Raw genomic sequence first — 18,562 nt, forward strand, 5'->3', positions numbered from 1 at the left:
AATATGAGATACAGGTGTCTTTATGGTACGTTCAAGGATCGCTAAACAGAGTAGGACGCCCGCCAGAAATAAGAAATATCAATATACTTTGCTTGTTACGCACTTTTCATTTAAATAAATTGTAAAGTGCAACAGTACAAACAAATAAAAGCTTAGCCATAAAACAGATAAAATATAAAAATAAAAAAACACTATCAGTGAAGCATAAGAAACACAAGACATGCGAAATAGCGGCTTTTGTAACAGTGTGCCAATTTTTTTGTTATTTAAAAATATACATATAACTTGGTCAATGTGTCTGTATGTAAATACTTTTTTAGCACATTCACAATACCGTGATAACGGTGATTATTTTGTTTATGATAACCGTTATATGAAATGTTAATATTTTTACATCCCTACTACTTACAGCCATATAGTCACCAAACTATATAAATATTAATAAATATTGACCGCTAAGTTTGTACTACCAGGCCAGTCTGCTGCTCTCTGCACTTGCACACGTGTGTGTGTGTGTGTGTGTGTGTGTGTGTGTGTGTGTGTGTGTGTGTGTGTGTGTGTGTGTGTGTGTGTGTGTGTGTGTGTGTGTGTGTGTGTGTGTGTGTGTGTGTGTGTGTGTGTGTGTGTGTGTGTGTGTGTGTGTGTGTGTGTGTGTGTGTGTGTGTGTGTGTGTGTGTGTGTGTGTGTGCTTACTAACGAACTAACTTTTATTTTGGTATCTGTGTGGTATATTTAGGATCCCCCGTAAGTTCCGAAACTTTGATATCAAACCATGGAGACATTGCGGAGATATTTATAAAACAATCTTGCTTACTTCCAAACTTGCTCCAAACGAGCCGTTTGGAATTTGAGACTTTAGTGCCTTATTTTGCCGTCGTTATGTCAGCGGATATCTCCATATATGGCAGAGGTTTACCCAAAGAGCTTTGCGCAAGTCTGACATTTTTATTTAGTTGCAGTCCAAAATTGTAGTGAATAATTTCTTTATTATTTTCTATCCTCTTGTTGTGGGGTAGACTTGCATCCTAAAATCATGCACCGTTGCCATTTCTCATATAAAGTAGATAATAGTTCTAACTTGTATCCGTCAGACTACATATGGAAGTGCTAAAAACTACAACATGGCTGACAGGGTGGAGACGCAGTAAGACCTGAAGAGAAGGTCACAAAGCAGGTTGAAGATGGTCTGTAAAACATAATCTTTGCAACATTTTGACGAAAGCACCACCATTGCATGTTACATAGACCAAAAGGAAGTCTTTTAAATGAAGAAAAATCAAAAAAGGTTGTCAGTGTTTTGTAGAACATGATTGACAGAAGATGGCAACACATACCTGGAAGGTGAAATGTACCTTACTGTATTGCAAAAATATAATAAAAAAATGTCGGGATTGAACAAAAAACACAACATGTAAACTCGTCGAGGTATCAAATACCTCTTTTGTCATGTCCACGTATCAGTCCAGAGCTAACTCAACAACATTTAATTTTTTTTTTTAAGAAATAGATTTTTTTGTAAAAACTCGTGCTGGCCCTAAATGTACTTGTGGCACATAAATTAATATATTGGAAACACTGAGCAGCAAAAGTAAACACACATTTTCACTTAGGGATGGCCTCAATTTAGTTTTGTCCCTTAAAAAAAATTTAATAAAATATTTGCATGAATATGAAGATTTTACTCTCTTTTGTCAGGGACCGTATAGTCAAAAGCAACAATTTATTTATTATTTATATTCACACTTATGGACAACGAACAGTCTCCAATTAACCTGACATGCATGTTTTGGGCTGCTGTGGGAGTAAACTAGAAATTACCAGACATTGACGATATGCTTTACTAACTCAACACCTCTTGTGCAGGTGTCTCCAGCATCCAAATCACATTCTCAACTTCTCTATCCCTGTTGTCCTCCAACAGGGCTGTGCCAGCGCTAGTGCCTCTCCTCCTCCTCTTCTTTGTTGTCATCATCATCCTGTTTTGGACCACCGGCATCCCACCCCACAGTCCTGGCGAGCCCGGTAAAGATGGGCCGGAGGCTGGACCTGTCCGGTCTGACGGACGGCGAGGCGGAACACGTGCTGAAAGTCGTCCAACGGGACATGAAGCTAAGAAAGAAGGAGGAGGAGCGGCTGAGGTAACGATAATGCTCGACAATTCAAACTTAGATACAACTTAGAGTAGTCATTGTATAGCTTGGAAAATGGTTTGAACTCAAGTATAAACTGAAGCTCCCCATTGCAGGCAGCACTCATGCAGCCCTGGTCATTGATGTCACCTTCGCCATGCTTTAATGTAGGCAATACAATCTTGTCACGCCCTTTTGTTGCCAGCTGGTAGACAATAACGGATGGCCGCAGTGCCAACGTAAACGTTAGTAACCAGACCACAAAAAGAAGCTATCAGTGTTTCATTTCTTTGCAAAATAAATGCAGTCTCAGCCACCTGCAACAATTGCTTGGTGCTGATATTGTACAAGTATCGTCTTGTAAGTAACGCAGCGTCCTGACAGAAGCACACAGAGACTGACAGGTTTTTTTTAAACGTGTCTCTGTACCTTGCTGTATTAATTGTTCCCTTTATCCTGACTAGTCTCCCAGTTCCTGCTGCTGAAAAACATCCCCTCAGCATGATGCTGCCACCACTATGTTTCACTGTAGGGATGGTATTGGCCTGGTAATGAGCGGTGCCTGGTTTCCTTCAAACATGATGCCTGGCATTCATCCCAAATAGTTCAATATTTGTTTTATTAGACCAGAGAGCTCTGTTTCTCATGGTCAGAGTATTTATGGTGAATTTTGGCAAACTATTTACTGAGAAATGGCTTCTGTTTGGCCACTATACTATACAGCCTTATTGGTGGATTGCTGCAGAAATGTTTGTTCTTTTGGAAGTGTGGAAGTCTCTTGCTTCTGGGTTCTCTGGACCACCCACAATGGACATGACAGCTGCATTCAGGGTTTTGAACATTGTTTTATTCTTCAATAAAATGTCCTTGTTGTCCATTTCAGCAATATTCACTCCGATCGCTCACGCTCGCTCGCTCGCTCTGTCCCCACCTGAGCACACGAATGGTTTTTCTGCTGCTCTCTTCTCACCTGAGCACACAAATGGTTTTTATTTTGCTTTTCTGCAAACGTCTTTTTGGAATCTGTCCGTCCACTTTGCTCTCTCTCTCTCTCTCTCTCTCTCTCTCGGCGTGCTCTGCCATCCACCAACCAACCCTTCTTCTTCCCGACTGCTGCTTTTAACAGAGCGACAGGTGATCAGACAAACACTCTCAGCTGTGTCATCTACGCACCTGTCGCTAATCTCGAAGCCGGTCCTGACACATCCTGCCTTGCTGCAGGTCCGCAGGCCACGCCCCTCACATACCTCCACCGCCAGACTCAGGCCGGGACGCCGTCCGGCCGCGCCCACTCCCCTCCCCCCCGTGAGGGAGCGGGAAAGGAAGTCGGCCACTGCCATCTGTGCCCCCGGTCTGTGAATCACTCTGAAGTTGTAGGGTTGCAAAGCTAGATACCAACGGTGGCATCTTTAATGCGGTGGAGCCACTGGAGGGGTTTGTGGTCCGAGCAGAGGCTGAACGAGCGCCCCAGGAGGTAGTATCGGAGGGCCCCGACCGCCCACCTGATGGCGAGGCACTCCCTCTCCACTGTGCTGTACCTTGCCTCCCTTTCGGACAGCTTCCGGCTGATGTAGAGGATGGGTCGGTCAACGCCCTCCACCTCCTGGGACAAAACTGCTCCCAGTCCTCTGCCCGACGCGTCAGCCTGCAGACAAAATCAGGCATGTGCAGGACCGGCTCCTCGCAGAGGGCCTTCTTAACCCTCTCAAACGCCTGCTGGCACTGCTCCGTCCACTGGACCAGATCTGGAGCACCCTTTCGGGTGAGGTCAGTTATTGGGCTGGTCAGGTCCGCAAACCGAGGGATAAACCTCCGATAGTAACCCGCCAGACCCAAAAACTGCCTCACCTCTTTTTTCGTCTTGGGGTTTGGGCAGGCCGCAATTTCCGCTGTTTTATCTACCTGCGGCCGCACCTGCCCTCCTCCCAAGTGGTACCCCAGATACTGTACTTCCCTCCGGCCAACTGCACACTTCGCCGGGTTGGCGGTGAGCCCTGCCTGTCTCAGGGACTCTAGCACTGCCCCCACCCGCCGCATGTGTTCATCCCAGCCGCTACTCTGGATGATAACATCATTTAGGTAGGCCGCAGGGTATGCAGCGTGGTGTCGCAGTACCCGGTCCATGAGGCGCTGTAACGTGGCGGGCGCACCGAACAAGCCAAACGGAAGTGTCACAAATTGGTACAAACCTTCCGGAGTGGAAAAGGCCGTTTTTTCCCTGGACTCTGGTGACAAGGGAATCTGCCAGTAGCCCTTGGTCAAATCCAGTGTCGTGAAAAAACGAGCAGTGCCCAGCCGATCCAGGAGCTTGTCGACCCGAGGCATTGGGTAGCGTCAAAACCTGAAATTTCGTTCACCTTGCGGTAATCCACACAGAACCGCACAGACCCATCCTTCTTCCCTACCGGAACAATGGGGCTGCACCACGCACTGTGGGATTCTTCTATTACCCCCAATTCCAGCATGGATTTTAAATCCTCCCGAACTACTTTGCGTTTGTGTTCGGGGAGCCTATAGGGCCGAGACCGCACCGTAACACCCGGGCTGGTCTCAATATGATGCTGGATGAGGTTCGTGCGCCCGGGCCAAGGGGAGAACACATCAGAGAAGCGCTGCTGCAGCTTAGCAACATCCGCTCTCTGCGCTAACGTGAGCTGATTGTCACAGAGGAGGGGAAAGGGCAGACCAGAGCGCGGGACCTCTGGCCCGAACTCCCCCTCCTCCTTAACCACCGTTACCATGGAAACAGGTTCCGCCTCCTTCCATACTTTCAGGAGGTTTATATGATAAATTTGGTTGGCTACGCCCCGGTCCGAGCGCCGGACCTCGTAGTCCACATCACCCACTTGCCGTGTGACCTCGAAGGGTCCTTGCCAGCGCGCAAGTAATTTCGAGCTGGATGTGGGGAGTAATACAAGCACTTTTTCTCCCGGTGAAATTTTCTTAGCTGAGTCCCCCTGTTATACGCACGCTGCTGACGTTCCTGGGCACGGAGCAAATTCTCGCGTGACAAGTGCCTCACCGTGTGGAGTTTTACTCGCATGTCCATGACGTATTGAATTTCCTTTTTGCTGGAGCTTGGACCCTCCTCCTAGTTTTCCTTAATTACGTCCAACACTCCGCGCGGCTTCCTGTATAATAATAACTCAAAAGGCGCAAAGCCTGTTGAGGCCTGAGGTACCTCCCGCATCGCAAACAGTAGGGGATCCAGCCATTTTCCCAATTTGATTTGTCCTCATGTGTAAACTTACGGACCATGGTTTTCAGCGTCTTATTTAGCCGCTCCACCAGGCCATCTGTTTGTGGGTGATATACGCTGGTGCGGATCGCTTTAATTCCAAATAATCCATACAGTTCCTTTATCGTGCGTGACATAAAGGACGTGACCTGGTCAGTCAGAATCTCTTTCGGGATTCCTACTCGGGAGATGACCTGAAACAGGGCCTGCGCTACACTCTTTGCAGAGATGGAGCGCAGTGGCACTGCTTCGGGATAGCGCGTTGCGTAATCCACCAGGACTAGCACAAAGCGATATCCCCGCGTGCTCGGGTGGGATGGTCCGATGAGGTCCATACCCATTCTTTCGAAGGGGACCTCCATGAGCGGCAATGGGCGCAAGGGCGCCTTTGGGGTGGCCGCCGGGTTCACCAGCTGACAGTCCGGGCAGGCAGTGCACCAGTGGCGCCCGTTTACCTGGATGCCCGGCCAATAGAATCGGACCATGACCCGATTGAGTGTTTTATTATACCCCATGTGGCCAGCCATGGGATTATAATGCGCCGCCTGGAAAACCATTTCCCGGCGGCGTTTTGGCACCAACAATTGGGTGGATTCCTCTCCGGTCTGAGTGTCACGGCTCACTCTGTAAAATCTATCTCTAATAATCGAGAAGTGAGGGAATACCCGCGCTGTTCCCGGGCGCACCAGCTGACCGTCGATGTAATTCACCTGGTCCCAGGCCGCGCGCAAAGTTTCATCGCGAGACTGCTCGAGGGGAAAATCCTCCATAGGGTGCCAGTGGGGGCTTGGGGGGACTTCCTGGATCCAGTTCGCCGTCCGCGTCGGGATCGCCTCCACAAACTGTTCCAGTAGGATATGGTCCAGCAGTCGGCCATCTCCCTCTCCCGGCTGCAGCCAGGGCGTCGCTGCCTCTTGAAGCCGCTGGCAAAAGGCAAATGGCCGGTCCTCCTTCCCCAGACACATGGACCGGAACCGGCGTCGGTAATCTTTGGCGGTGCCTCCCGTACGGTCCAGCACCGCCCTCTTCAGTTCCTCAAAGCGCACTCTGGAGGCCGCCGGCAGGCTGAGTGCCGCACGCTGCGCCTACCCCGTCAGGAGCACCCCCCACTCTTCTTCCGGCCACGCGCATGCTCTCGCTGTGGCCGCAAAAATGTCCAAAGAGGCATGAGGATCCTCTTTTTTCCCCCATGCGGTGGATGGTGACGGTTCAATCCCCATCTTCCACCATCCTAGTGTGTGTGAATGTGGTGAATGTGGAAATACTGTCAAAGAGCTTTGAGTACCTTGAAGTTAGAAAAACGCTATACAAGTATAACCCATTTGCCATTCACCAAAACCAGCGCTTCCCATCCAACTTGATGGAGCCCAAAGATAGGTGTGCCAAGCTCTTTGCATCATATTCAAAAAGACTTTAACTGTAATTGCTGCTAAAGGTGCATCAACAAAGTATTGATCAAAGGCTGTGAATACTTATGTAATACATTTACCAAAAGCAAAACATATTTTCACATTGTCATTATGGGGGTATTGTTTGTATAATTTTGTGGACAAAAATGAATTTATTACATTTTGGAATAGGGCTGTAACATAAAAAAATGAAGTGAAGTGCTGTGCACTGCACTAGTATAGGTCAAAATGTAAACGATACCCATCTCTAATGTTGTGTCTTTTTGGATAGAAAATGAATGTAACCGCTGCACACTTATTACTCTGAAGTATAACCAAGTTTACATTTTACTTTAATATCCCATGATAAACTGTAAGCATTGAATGTGATGGGTTCAGTTTTGTGAGTTCTAAAGCGTCTATAGATACTTTTTGTGCTTGTTGACTGCGTCATTGTCCATTGCTGTCACAGCGTCTGAGGAGCTGTTGTTCCTTTCCTTCACACACTAACTCTCCTCTACCCAATGACAGGCCCGATTCAAAGGGGGTTCAGTTTTGACAGCCTTCCCTCCCCATAGGGGTTCTGCACACTTGACGGTGCCTACGTGCAACGTCTCAGCAACTCTAGGGAAGAGGCTTACAGTAGCATTGAAATGGCTACATTGTCACAACCACATCTAAAGGGTAATTGGCAGTTCTCAAGTTTGGTTCGACCCTATAATTGACCTAAACCCAAATATGTTCCCTTGACTACTAAGCAGACCCGAGCATCAGCTAATCCGTTTGGGAAATTTGATGTCTTTTTCTTCAGATTTGGATGGATGGATGATCTTCAATTCAGTTTTTTTAAGAGTTTGTGAATTGTCTGTCTTTTCTCCGGCCAGATCACAAAGTGCTAAAAACACAACAGAAGAACCGCAAAGAAGCGGCTTCTGCTTAAATTTGAACTCGTTTTCCCAGAACCAGGTTCAAAGTAAAGATGGAGTTCTGCAAAATGACTGGGCTGTAAACATTGTCCTGTAGCCCTGTCGCGACAAATCCCAAGAAACAGTTATTTGACTGCTTGGTGTAATAGCAGGGTGTTGGAGACACGTTTTACCTGGAAATATGTCTTGTGAAAAATACAAAGAACAAAGTGAGGCAGGAACCATATTGTAAAAGCTGGTTCAGTCTGTGCTCGAGTGGTTCAGCAGGTATCTCGCTCCCTCTGGGTTTTCTCTTCTCCATGCATGGCTGATATTTGCTTTTCTTGCCTGAATAAAGTCAGCCCTGCAGCGTTGTCAATTACCCAGTTGACGGATTCATGGAAAAGTAAATAAGCCTGAGCCAGTGCTTTCATGCTCCTTTTTTATTTCCCCTATGCTGCATTATAAGAAATGAAACGCTCAGCTTATGCTACCCCTTGCTTTAATTAATTTGTCTAGTAAATAACGCGATGCACATAGCTATGTTGCGTGATGACAACGTGACAGGCGCTGCAAGGAAGCGAATGTTAAATGAATAATTTATAACCGCAAAGTATTGTCACAGTCAGACCAGGCGGAAGGCCAGGATTGAACAGCCTGTTGATTGAAAAACTGTATTAGTAATATTATGAAACCAAAGACAAAAAACACGTGCACGACCTATGTCGTGAGTAGGGCTGTAACGATATGAACGTTTTATACCATGTTTATCATGACCAAAAATAATCATGGGTATCGTTATCGCGGTATTGTTGAATGTGCTCATAACATACTCACACACAATTTGACCAAGTTATTTAAAAAAAAAAACAATCTACCAGTAATTGCATGTTTTGTGTTTCTTATGCGTTACTGATAGTGTTTTAGTCTTAGTATTTTATCTGTTTTAATGGATGCATTTTTGTTTTAAATATTGGTTTGTACTGTAGCACATTAAGATTTTTTAAATGAAAAGTGCATAACAAATACAATCAATTATCATAAATTATTTCTGGCGGGCCTTGTGGCGTCCTTGAACGCACTGTAAAAACCCCTTGGTCTTGTATTCATTGGAGGGTAAATCCATCACTCTGTTTAAGGCCCTGTCTACATTAAGCCGGATAACTCCTTAAACAAATAATTATTTAGCCTAAGCCCTGTGTCATCTACACTAAACCATTGTTTAAGTGAAGTAAATTATATTTTATATAGCGCTTTTCTCTAGTGACTCAAAGCACTTTTACATAGTGAAACCCAATATCTAAGTTACATTTAAACCAGTGTGGGTGCCACTGGGAGCAGATGGATAAAGTGTCTTGCCCAAGGACACAACGGCAGTGACTAGGATGGCGGAAGCGGGGATCGAACCTGGAACCCTCAAGTTGCTGGCACGGCCACTCTACCAACCGAGCTATACCGCCCCGTTTAAGGTTCCCCTCCTTGGATAATTTTTTACACGGTAAGTGCACCGTGTATTTCTTGAATCTCAGGCTCTTAGCTTTGTATGAACTCATTGATCGTTTACAAACTGAGTTCGGAGAGGAAGTGAAGTCAGAAAGACCGCGCCCCACACAGGAAGTGACGCCAGAAAGAACGCACCACAGCCGGCTTCATAACAACTGGTTTCGTAACTCTGAGCCAACCCCTGAAAAGATGGAGGCGAGTCATCCAGACATGCCCGTGTTTCTCCTTCCTCTACATGTACAGACGCTTGTGGAAATCACACATGAATACTTTAAGAGAAGGAAACGCGCAATTGCAGCTATTTCGGATACAACACATCTCAGACGGCAACATAGCATTGTTGAGTGACTGTTTTGGATAACGTTTGGCAGAATTGCAGCCTGGTGGGATATGTTTGTCAACGAGTGTGTTGTGCTAGAGCAATGGCAATAGTACTTTCGAATGTCCAGGTCAGCTGTGATTTTACTTACCGAAAAACTTTGTCCATTTTTCGGAGGAGAGACAACGAGAATGCCGGCTCCTGTGGATGTGATAAAAAAGGTAGCGTGTTCTTGGATTACCTGGCCGTTGAGGGAAGACTACGGAAAATAGTGAATGCATTTGGACTGTCAAAGCAGACTGTATCAGCTATTGTATGTCAAGCGATTACTCAACGTCTTGGTCCAGAGTATATAAAGTTCGCTAATAAGTTGTTTACTTTCACATGTCCATTAAATATTTGATTAATTTATGGTGGCTCAGGTGTGATTCACTACAATAGGGCCCCACCGCATGCTGGATTCCGGTTAATTGACATACCACAACACTGGATATTGTTCAGATAGATTACATTTAATTTAGGAACTTGCACACAAAGCAACTATGGCGTGGGCATTTTCCGCGCATGCGTACTAGGTTGTGTTGCACCAGCGGACGGAGAGGGGAGGGGGTCTTAAACATGTGTGTGTTTGGACAAGGACAAGGATAAGGTTAGGTGGGACATAGCCCAGCTTGTAGGTTCCATGTCTCCAATTGAATATCCTAGTTGCTCAGACAGCAATGTGTTTATATAAGTTTATATTGGGGTATGTCGTTTCTTATTAGGGAAAGATATTACTGTCTCTTGTTTTCATGTTAGCATTTAAGCTAGCGAGCTGGCAACAGTCATTACCCGAGTTTATCAAAGAGCAAGTATCAATTACGGTTTTTCAATATTATTTTAAAGGCCTACTGAAACCCACTACTACCGACCACGCAGTCTGATAGTTTATATATCAATGATGTAATCTTAACATTGCAACACATGCCAATACGGCCGGGTTAACTTATAAAGTGCAATTTTAAATTTCCCGCTAAACTTCCGGTTGGAAACGTCTTTGGATGATGCGTATGCGCGTGACGTCACGACGGCAACGGAAGTATTCGTACCCAATGTGTCACCATACAAACTGCTCTGTTTTCATCGAACAATTCCACAGTATTCTGGACATCTGTGTTGGTGAATCTTTTGCAATTTGTGTAATGAACAATGGAGATTGCAAAGAAGAAAGTTGTAGGTGGGATCGGTGTATTAGCGCTGGCTGTAGCAACACAACAAGGACTACTTACTTGGATAGCAGACGCGCTAGCCGATGCTAGCCGCCAGCGCATCTGTGATCGGGTGAAGTCCTTTGTCGCATCGTCGATCGCTGGAACGCAGGTGAGCACGGGTGTTGATGAGCAGATGAGGGCTGGTTGGCGTAGGTGGAGCGCTAATGTTTTTATAATAGCTCTGTGAGGTCCGGTTGCTAAGTTGCTAAGTTAGCTTTAGCGTCGTTAGCAACACCATTGTTAAGCTTTGCCAGGCTGAGAATTATTAACCGTGTAGTTACATGTCCATGGTTTAATAGTATTTTTGATCTTCTGTCTATGCTTCCAGTCAGGGTTTTATTTATTTTGTTTCTATCTGCATTGGAGCCAGATGCTATCACGTTAGCTCAGTAGCTAAAGAGCTTCGCTGATGTATTGTCGTGGAGATAAAAGTCACTGTGAATGTCCATTTCGCGTTCTCGACTCATTTTCAAGAGGATATAGTATCCGAGGTGGTTTAAAATACAAATCCGTAATCCACAATAGAAAAAGGAGAGTATGTGGAATCCAATGAGACCTTGTACCTAAGTTACTGTCAGAGCGAAAAAAGATATGTCCTGCACTGCCTCTCGTTCTTCACTCTAACGTACCTCATCCACGAATCTTTCATCCTCGCTCAAATTAATGGGGTAATCGTCGCTTTCTCGGTCCGAATCTCTCTCCCTCCATTGTAAACAATGGGGAATTGTGAGGAATCCTTCCTCCTGTGACGTCACGCTACTTCTGGTATAGGCAAGGCTTTTTTTTATCAGCGACCAAAAGTTGCGATTTTTATCGTCGTTGTTCTATACTAAATCCTTTCAGCAAAAATATGGCAATATCGCGAAATGATCAAGTATGACACATAGAATGGATCTGCTATTCCCGTTTAAATAAAAAAAATTCATTTCAGTAGGCCTTTAAAACAATAATAGTAACTGTGGTCATCATTAATACCGTTTATTGTTGCAGCCCTAGTCGTGAGTCAAAGTTACTATTTGACATGTTGTCATGGTTACCATTTAGCAAAGATTAGTTACCCTTGCTGTTCATAGCCGTCCTCTGATTTACTCCTTTGCACTGATTGATTATTATGGCCCCTAGACCAGTGGTCCCCAACCACCGGTCCGCGGACCGATTGGTACCGGGTCGCGCAAGAAATTTAATTAAAAAAAAAAATAAAAATTTTATTAATTTTTTTATTTTTATTAAATCAACATAAAAACACAATATAAACATTATATATCAATATAGATCAATACAGTCTGCAGGGATACAGTCCGTAAGCACACATGATTGTATTTCTTTATGAAAAAAAAAAAAAAAAAAAAAAAAAAAAAAAAAAAAATCCCCCCCCCGGTCCGTGGGACAAATTTTCAAGCGTTGACCGGTCCCCAGCTACAAAAAGGTTGGGGACCACTGCACTAGACTACCCGTCACTTGAATGTAAATATAGGTTGTGTCAGGGGGATATACTGTAGCGGGGTTATGTTACCATATTACCCATTACTGATGCTTAAAAAACAATTCATGGCTGCTTTTAAAAGCTGGAAAATGCCTCTTATGGGCGCATGTTCCAGGCACACCCTCCCACCCAGCCTAAGAAGTTATTAGCTTTCACAAACTTATAATTTACTTGCCCGTTGAAGTGTTTCCTGTTGTTTGTTCCCCAAAAGGCCATGTTTCAGCTATTGATTATATTTAAAAAAAGAAAACCAAAAAAATATCTTATGTTACTAATTCTAATCACCTTTTCTGCCAAAGTGTGCTGGTGTCATTCTGCCAATTAGAGAGCGTGAGCAGCTCAACCCGTGGCCTTGGCCGTCTCCGCCATCCACTTTGAGAGGCTCATTATGGAACAGCAGGAGGCTGCGGGGGGCGGAGGGGGTAGGGGTGGGATGTGGGACTGCTTAGCAAACAGCTCTCCCAGAGGGATGTGGGAGACTGACTGGCAAATCATTATAGATAGAAATAGTGGCGAAGGTGCCAGGAGCTGTCTTCACTGTCAGAAAGGTTCTACTCGCAAGGCAAATTTGTAGTCCTAAAGCCTGCTCAGAACATAATTTTAGTTGTCACAACTGTATCCTTTACTTTTGGAAAATATGTGAAAATAGTTTGGAAAGTCCACTTTTGCTGTCAACTTTATCTCCTGTGTTCTCGTCCATTTAATTGTATTTTAGAGCTTCAAATCACCCATAAAAGGTATTTCAAGCACTAAAACCAATCCAGACTAGATCAATAAATGCTGAGCTATCAACAAAACATTTTAGCTTTGTGTTGTAGGTGGCAAAGCAAATTAGTGTAAGACAGGACAGCTGTCTCAGTTAGGCTAAAGTTCTGCGCAGAAGGTCAAATGCTACGTCCAGCTGTTGCCGTTCGACATCGCTCGTGTAAAATGCTCACCAATGTGGCAATGTGTTACTGATGAGGCAGGGGTTGAAGATGACTTCCATCAAAAAGTTGTTCTGCCAAAATGTAGTCAACTTGAGAGTGGTGCAGTGAAGATACAGTAGCGCCAGGAGTATTGCCATTTATTTGCGTTCGCCCTAAACCTGGAAAAAGAAGTCCGGCTGGGGGAATGTTTATTGATCGCCAGACCAGATCCGACCAATCTACAGTACAGGCCAAAAGTTTGGACACACCTTCTCATTCAATGCGTTTTCTTTATTTTCATGACTATTTACATTGTAGATTGTCACTGAAGGCATCAAAACTAATGAATGAACACATGTGGAGTTATGTACTTAAAAAAAATAAAAGGTAAACTAACTGAAAACATGTTTTTGTATTCTAGTTTCTTCAAAATAGCCACCCTTTGCTGTGATTACTTTTTCGCACACTCTTGGCATTCTCTCGATGAGCTTCAACCTGAAATGGTTTTCACTTCACAGATGTGCTTGAAGCTCATAGAGAGAATGCCAAGAGTGTGCAAAGCAGTAATCAGAGCAAAGGGTGGCTATTTTGAAGAAACTAGAATATAAAACATGTTTTCAGTTATTTCACCTTTTTTCATTATGTACATAACTCCATTTGTGTTCATTCATAGTTTTGATGCCTTCAGTGACAATCTACAATGTAAATAGTCATGAAAATAAAGAAAACACATTGAATTAGGATAAGTTGTGTCCAAACTTTTGGTCTGCACTCAAAGTCTAAGGCTAAATCTGACAAATCTAAATCTATGAGCATGAACTGATGAAGCCTACTCAGATGAGCGGCGAAACGTCTTCTACGACTAACCAAACAGTCCAGTTGCGATCGATTGAATGCCCTGAGATTACAATCACCTGAATGAATGAAGACATCCATAGACGTAGTACTAATAGAAAATAAGACTCATACAGTGCTGTAATACATAAACATATTTCAACACTTAATTTAGGCCAAAACATGCAGAATGTTTTTTTTTTTAAAAGATTAAAAATTAAATCTGCGACATCACAAAGTTATGAAATTTGAAGTGCAATGTAGCGAGGGACGACTAATACTAGGTACCCCAGTTTTCAGTGATAATACTTAAATGAAAATCCAATGATACAAAAACCAAAGCAATTTTCCCCATTAGAAATAATATGAATCAAATTAATTTGTTCCAGACACCCAAAAATATTAACACAAAACACCTCTTATTCAGAATAATATAATAATATGCCAAACAAATGAAAATGTATGAATAAACATTTAACACTACTTATACGCGACTTTGGGTACTTAGAAAAGCGCTATATAAATCCCAGGTATTATTATACCTTTTATTGGAAACTCTTGTTGGTGAAGGTGGTGATGAGCAGAGTGTGAGGACCAGAGGGGGCGCCACCTTTGTACTTTGCTATGAGTTCTTTCTTTTTTTAGGCCCGGCCAGCTCTGGGGTTCCTGGCGCTGGCCGGCCTGGCTGCGTGGGGCCGGTGGTTCCTTGTTCCCTGTGCACCGCACCTGCTGTTTTGAGTTGGGCTCTCTGGGTGGCTGGGGCCGTACTTTGGCTCCCGCACACTGGGAGACAAATATATTGTACATACAAATTTACATGCATACTCACATACACACAATTATACATACATATACTGTACACACATAGTATATTCATTCATTAATACATACATATGCACACACATTGGTACTTACCCACATACATAGGTACCTATCCTCCGACATACATACACAAATACAGTACATACATCCACACTCACAGTACTCTTAAGGTTGTCCATCGTATCCGATGACGACAATCCAACTCTATGTTTTGTGAGTCCTCATGTGGCTGAATAGTCCAATCCGTGATCCACATGATCTGCCGCAAACAGAGCAGGTGAAGGCACTGACTGGGGGTGCAGGTGTGGCAATGGCTTCATGCCTTCTTTGACGCTTCCTGGCTCATTGACCACTTCTGTCCTCCTCAAGCTTATGAACTCCTTGTTGGAGGAGCTGCCGCCAGGTGGAACGTTGGGCTGCAGTGTCCTCCAGCTGGGTCGGGTTCAGGCCGTATTTCTTCATGACAGTCTTCATTTGATCTTTATAACGCTTTTTTGGGCCTCCTGCCAAGCGGTGACCAAGATGAAGCTGACCATAAAGCACCTTGCGTGGTAAGCGTTCTTCTGGCATCCTGATAACGTGGCCTAGCCAGCGAAGTTGGTGCTGGGTGACTGTAGCCTCCACACTGGTGCAGTTGGTCTTGCAGAGTATTTCAGTGTGGGGGACTCTGTCCTTCCAGGATATCTCCAGGATGCATTGTAAGCACCTGATGTGGAAGGCCTCCAGCATCCTGAGGTGGCGGCTGTACAGGGTCCACGCTTCATAGCTGTAGAGGAGGGTCGTCATGACCACAGCTAAATAGACCGCTACCTTGGTATGTAGCTTAAGGTCTTTGTTCTGGAAGACCCTTCCCCTGAGTCTGCCAAAAGATGCTGACGCCTGCTTGATCCGGTTTTGAACCTCCCTGTCGATACTGCAATCATCAGAGAAAAAGCTGCCAAGGTATTTGAAAGAGTCCACTACTGCTAGTGGTTTATTGTCGATGGTGAAGGTTGGTGGATGAGGTGGAGGAGTGGATGCCCACTGGCATATTACCTCGGTTTTTGCCACGTTGACAGAGAGGCCCAGTCTGCCATAAGCACTTGCAGCGGCTGAGAGGGTAGCTTGCAGCGCTTCCGGTGTGTGGGCCACAACTGCGCAGTCATCTGCGTATTGGAGTTCGATGACTTGCACTGGTGTGACTTTTGAGACTGCTTGGAGCCTCCGGATATTAAACAGGTTCCCGTCAAGTCGGAAGTCGACGGTAACGCCACTGCCCTTCTTGATTCTCTCATGAAGCAGCAGTGTCACACACAGGAGGAAGATATTAAACAAGACTGGAGCAAGAACACATCCCTGGCGTACACCGGTGCACACCTTAAAGGGTTCTGATTCCTGGCCGCCAATAGTCATACGTGACATCATCCCTTCATGGAATTGCCTTAGGATGTTGACAAACTTCTGTGGGCAGCCGAACTTCAGGAGGATATTCCAGAGAAGCTCTCTGTTGACAGTGTCAAAAGCCTTCGACAGATCAATGAAAGCAACAAAGAGGTCCTGGTGCTGCTCCCTACATTTCTCCTGAAGCTGCCGTGTTGTGAACACCATGTCCACAGTGCTCCTGTTCTTCCTGAAACCACATTGTGACTCCGGCAACAGGTCTTCCGTGATGTTGTTCACCAGCCTGTGTAGCATGACTTTAGCCAAGACTTTACCAGCAACAGCCAGAAGTGAAATGCCACGACTGTTGCCACAGAGGGACTTGTCCCCCTTGCCTTTGTAGATGGTGATAATATTGGCATCTCTCCACTGCTGAGGGACAGTTTCATGCTTCCACACTTTGCTGATGACAAGGAAAAGGGCGCGGATGGAAAGGTAGCCTCCTTGCTTGAAGATCTCTGCAGGGATGCTGTCAGGACCAGGGGTCTTGTTGTCTTTCAGAGCCCTTTTCGTACTCTTAACCTCTCCAAAGGTTGGTGGAAGGTCAAGGTCATGGATGGTTGGGTAGTCAGGTAGGTCCTCCAGAACTGAGGGGTCTGTTGGGGTTGGGCTGATTTAGCAGAGTTTCAAAATGTTCTGCCCATCTTTTGATGATGAGCTTCTGGTCTTTTATGAGGGTTGTACCATCGTTAGACTTTAGCGGGGAGACAGCGCAGTTTCTTTGGCCGTAGATGGTTTTCATTGCATCGTAAAAGTTGTGCATATCATTTTTGTTGGCATGAGATTGTATTTCAGCTGCCTTTGATATCCACCACTCATTCTTCAGAGCACACAATTTTGACTGCACCTCCCTTCTGGATGTTTGCCATTGCTGTCGGAGCACAGCTGAAGTGGGGTTGTTGAGTACAGCATTGTGTGCTGTGTGCATGTGTTTGAGCATGGCGGTTATTGTGGCTGTGTTGTCATCAAACCAGTCCTGATGCTTTCTGCGCTTATAGCCAATGGATTGGGATGCTACCTCATAGAGCCTGGAGCTGATAGAGGTCCATTTGTCGTCAATGGAGTCATCACTCTCCAGAATATGCTCGATGTCTTCCAGGTTTTTGGCCAGAGAGAGACGGAGATTGTCCCGAGCCATAGGATCTGCTAACCGGGTACAGTCAAGCCTCTTCTTCCCTGACTTTTGAAGACGGATAGCAGGGCGTACTTGCACCCGGAGCCTGGTTATGATGAGCCGGTGGCCGGTCCAACACTCAGCTCCTCTCATTGCACGAGTTAGTGATACGTCTTTTATGTCTAAGCGTCTCACAATGGTGTAATCAATCAGGTGCCAATGTTTGGAGCGTGGGTGCATCCAGGATGTTTTATGCTTATTTTTTAGTTGGAAGATGGTGTTTGTGATGGTCAAGTCATGCTCAGCACAGAGGCTTAGCAGCCGTAGGCCGTTTGCATTGGCTTGTCCAATGCCATGCCTGCCAATAACACCACTCCACACCTTGTTGTCCTTCCCCACTCTGGCATTGAAATCGCCCAACAAAAAGATCTTGTCTCCCTTAGGTGTGCGACGGAGGGCCTCATCTAATGCCCGGTAGAAGCGGTCTTTAACCTCTTCCTTTGATGGTAGCGTCGGTGCATAGGCACTAAGAAGGGTGGCATATCTTTTCTTAGCCAGAGGGATCCTGAGTGACATGAGCCTTTCACTTATGCCAACCGGTGCTTCTGGGAGTTTTGGTAGGAGGCTGTTTTTTATTGCAAGTCCCACACCGTGCTGATGCTCGCCTCCTGGAGGGTATCCTTTCCAGAAGAAAGTGTAACCTTGCCCTTCTTCCTTCAGGGATCCTTCATCCAGGAGTCTGGTTTCACTAAGTGCAGCAATATCAACATTGTAGCGGTTAAGTTCCGCTGCAATGAGTGCAGTTCTGCGCTGGGGTCTATCAGTGGTAACGCTAGTGTCTAGGAGTGTCCTTATGTTCCATGATGCCAGTTTAAGAGGGATTATTTTCTTTGCTTTATTTCGACCATGGAGTGGAATTCCCGACAGGTGCGGTAGCCTGTCCAGGATAGTTTTGAGTGGGCAATGTTTGGGCCACCTTTTCTAGGCCTTTCCCCAGTTGGGGTGAGCAGTGCAATCCTAAATAGGGCTGCTCAGGCGTACAGGGGTCTGCCGAGAGCAGCTGCCACTCAATTTCAGCTACTAGCGACCATAGATAGCCCTGTACCGCTGGTGTGCAGGGTTCTGACTAGGAGCTTCCGGTGCATTCATACCTGCTCCCGTTATCAGACACCCCATCGCCACCAGACTTTGTTTCATTTCCGGTAGCTGGTCTCACCGAGGCAGAGATGAATACCTGTGCAGAGGAGCTT

At 45.4% G+C, this 18,562-nt stretch overlaps 1 protein-coding gene across 3 annotated transcripts in view; it reads left to right on the forward strand.

The window, feature by feature from the left end:
• The window catches only part of myripb (myosin VIIA and Rab interacting protein b), a 360,347-nt gene that overhangs the window by 44,356 nt on the left and 297,429 nt on the right, over positions 1–18,562 (forward strand). For all 3 annotated transcript variants that reach the window (XM_062021122.1, XM_062021123.1, XM_062021124.1), the window contains one exon: positions 1,922–2,138. In XM_062021122.1, the coding sequence (XP_061877106.1) occupies positions 2,029–2,138 (110 nt within the window). In that variant the 5' untranslated portion in view covers positions 1,922–2,028. The remainder of the gene's footprint in view (positions 1–1,921; positions 2,139–18,562) is intronic.

The sequence above is a fragment of the Entelurus aequoreus genome, linkage group LG15, assembly GCF_033978785.1.
Source record: "Entelurus aequoreus isolate RoL-2023_Sb linkage group LG15, RoL_Eaeq_v1.1, whole genome shotgun sequence".
Taxonomy (NCBI): Eukaryota; Metazoa; Chordata; class Actinopteri; order Syngnathiformes; family Syngnathidae; genus Entelurus; species Entelurus aequoreus.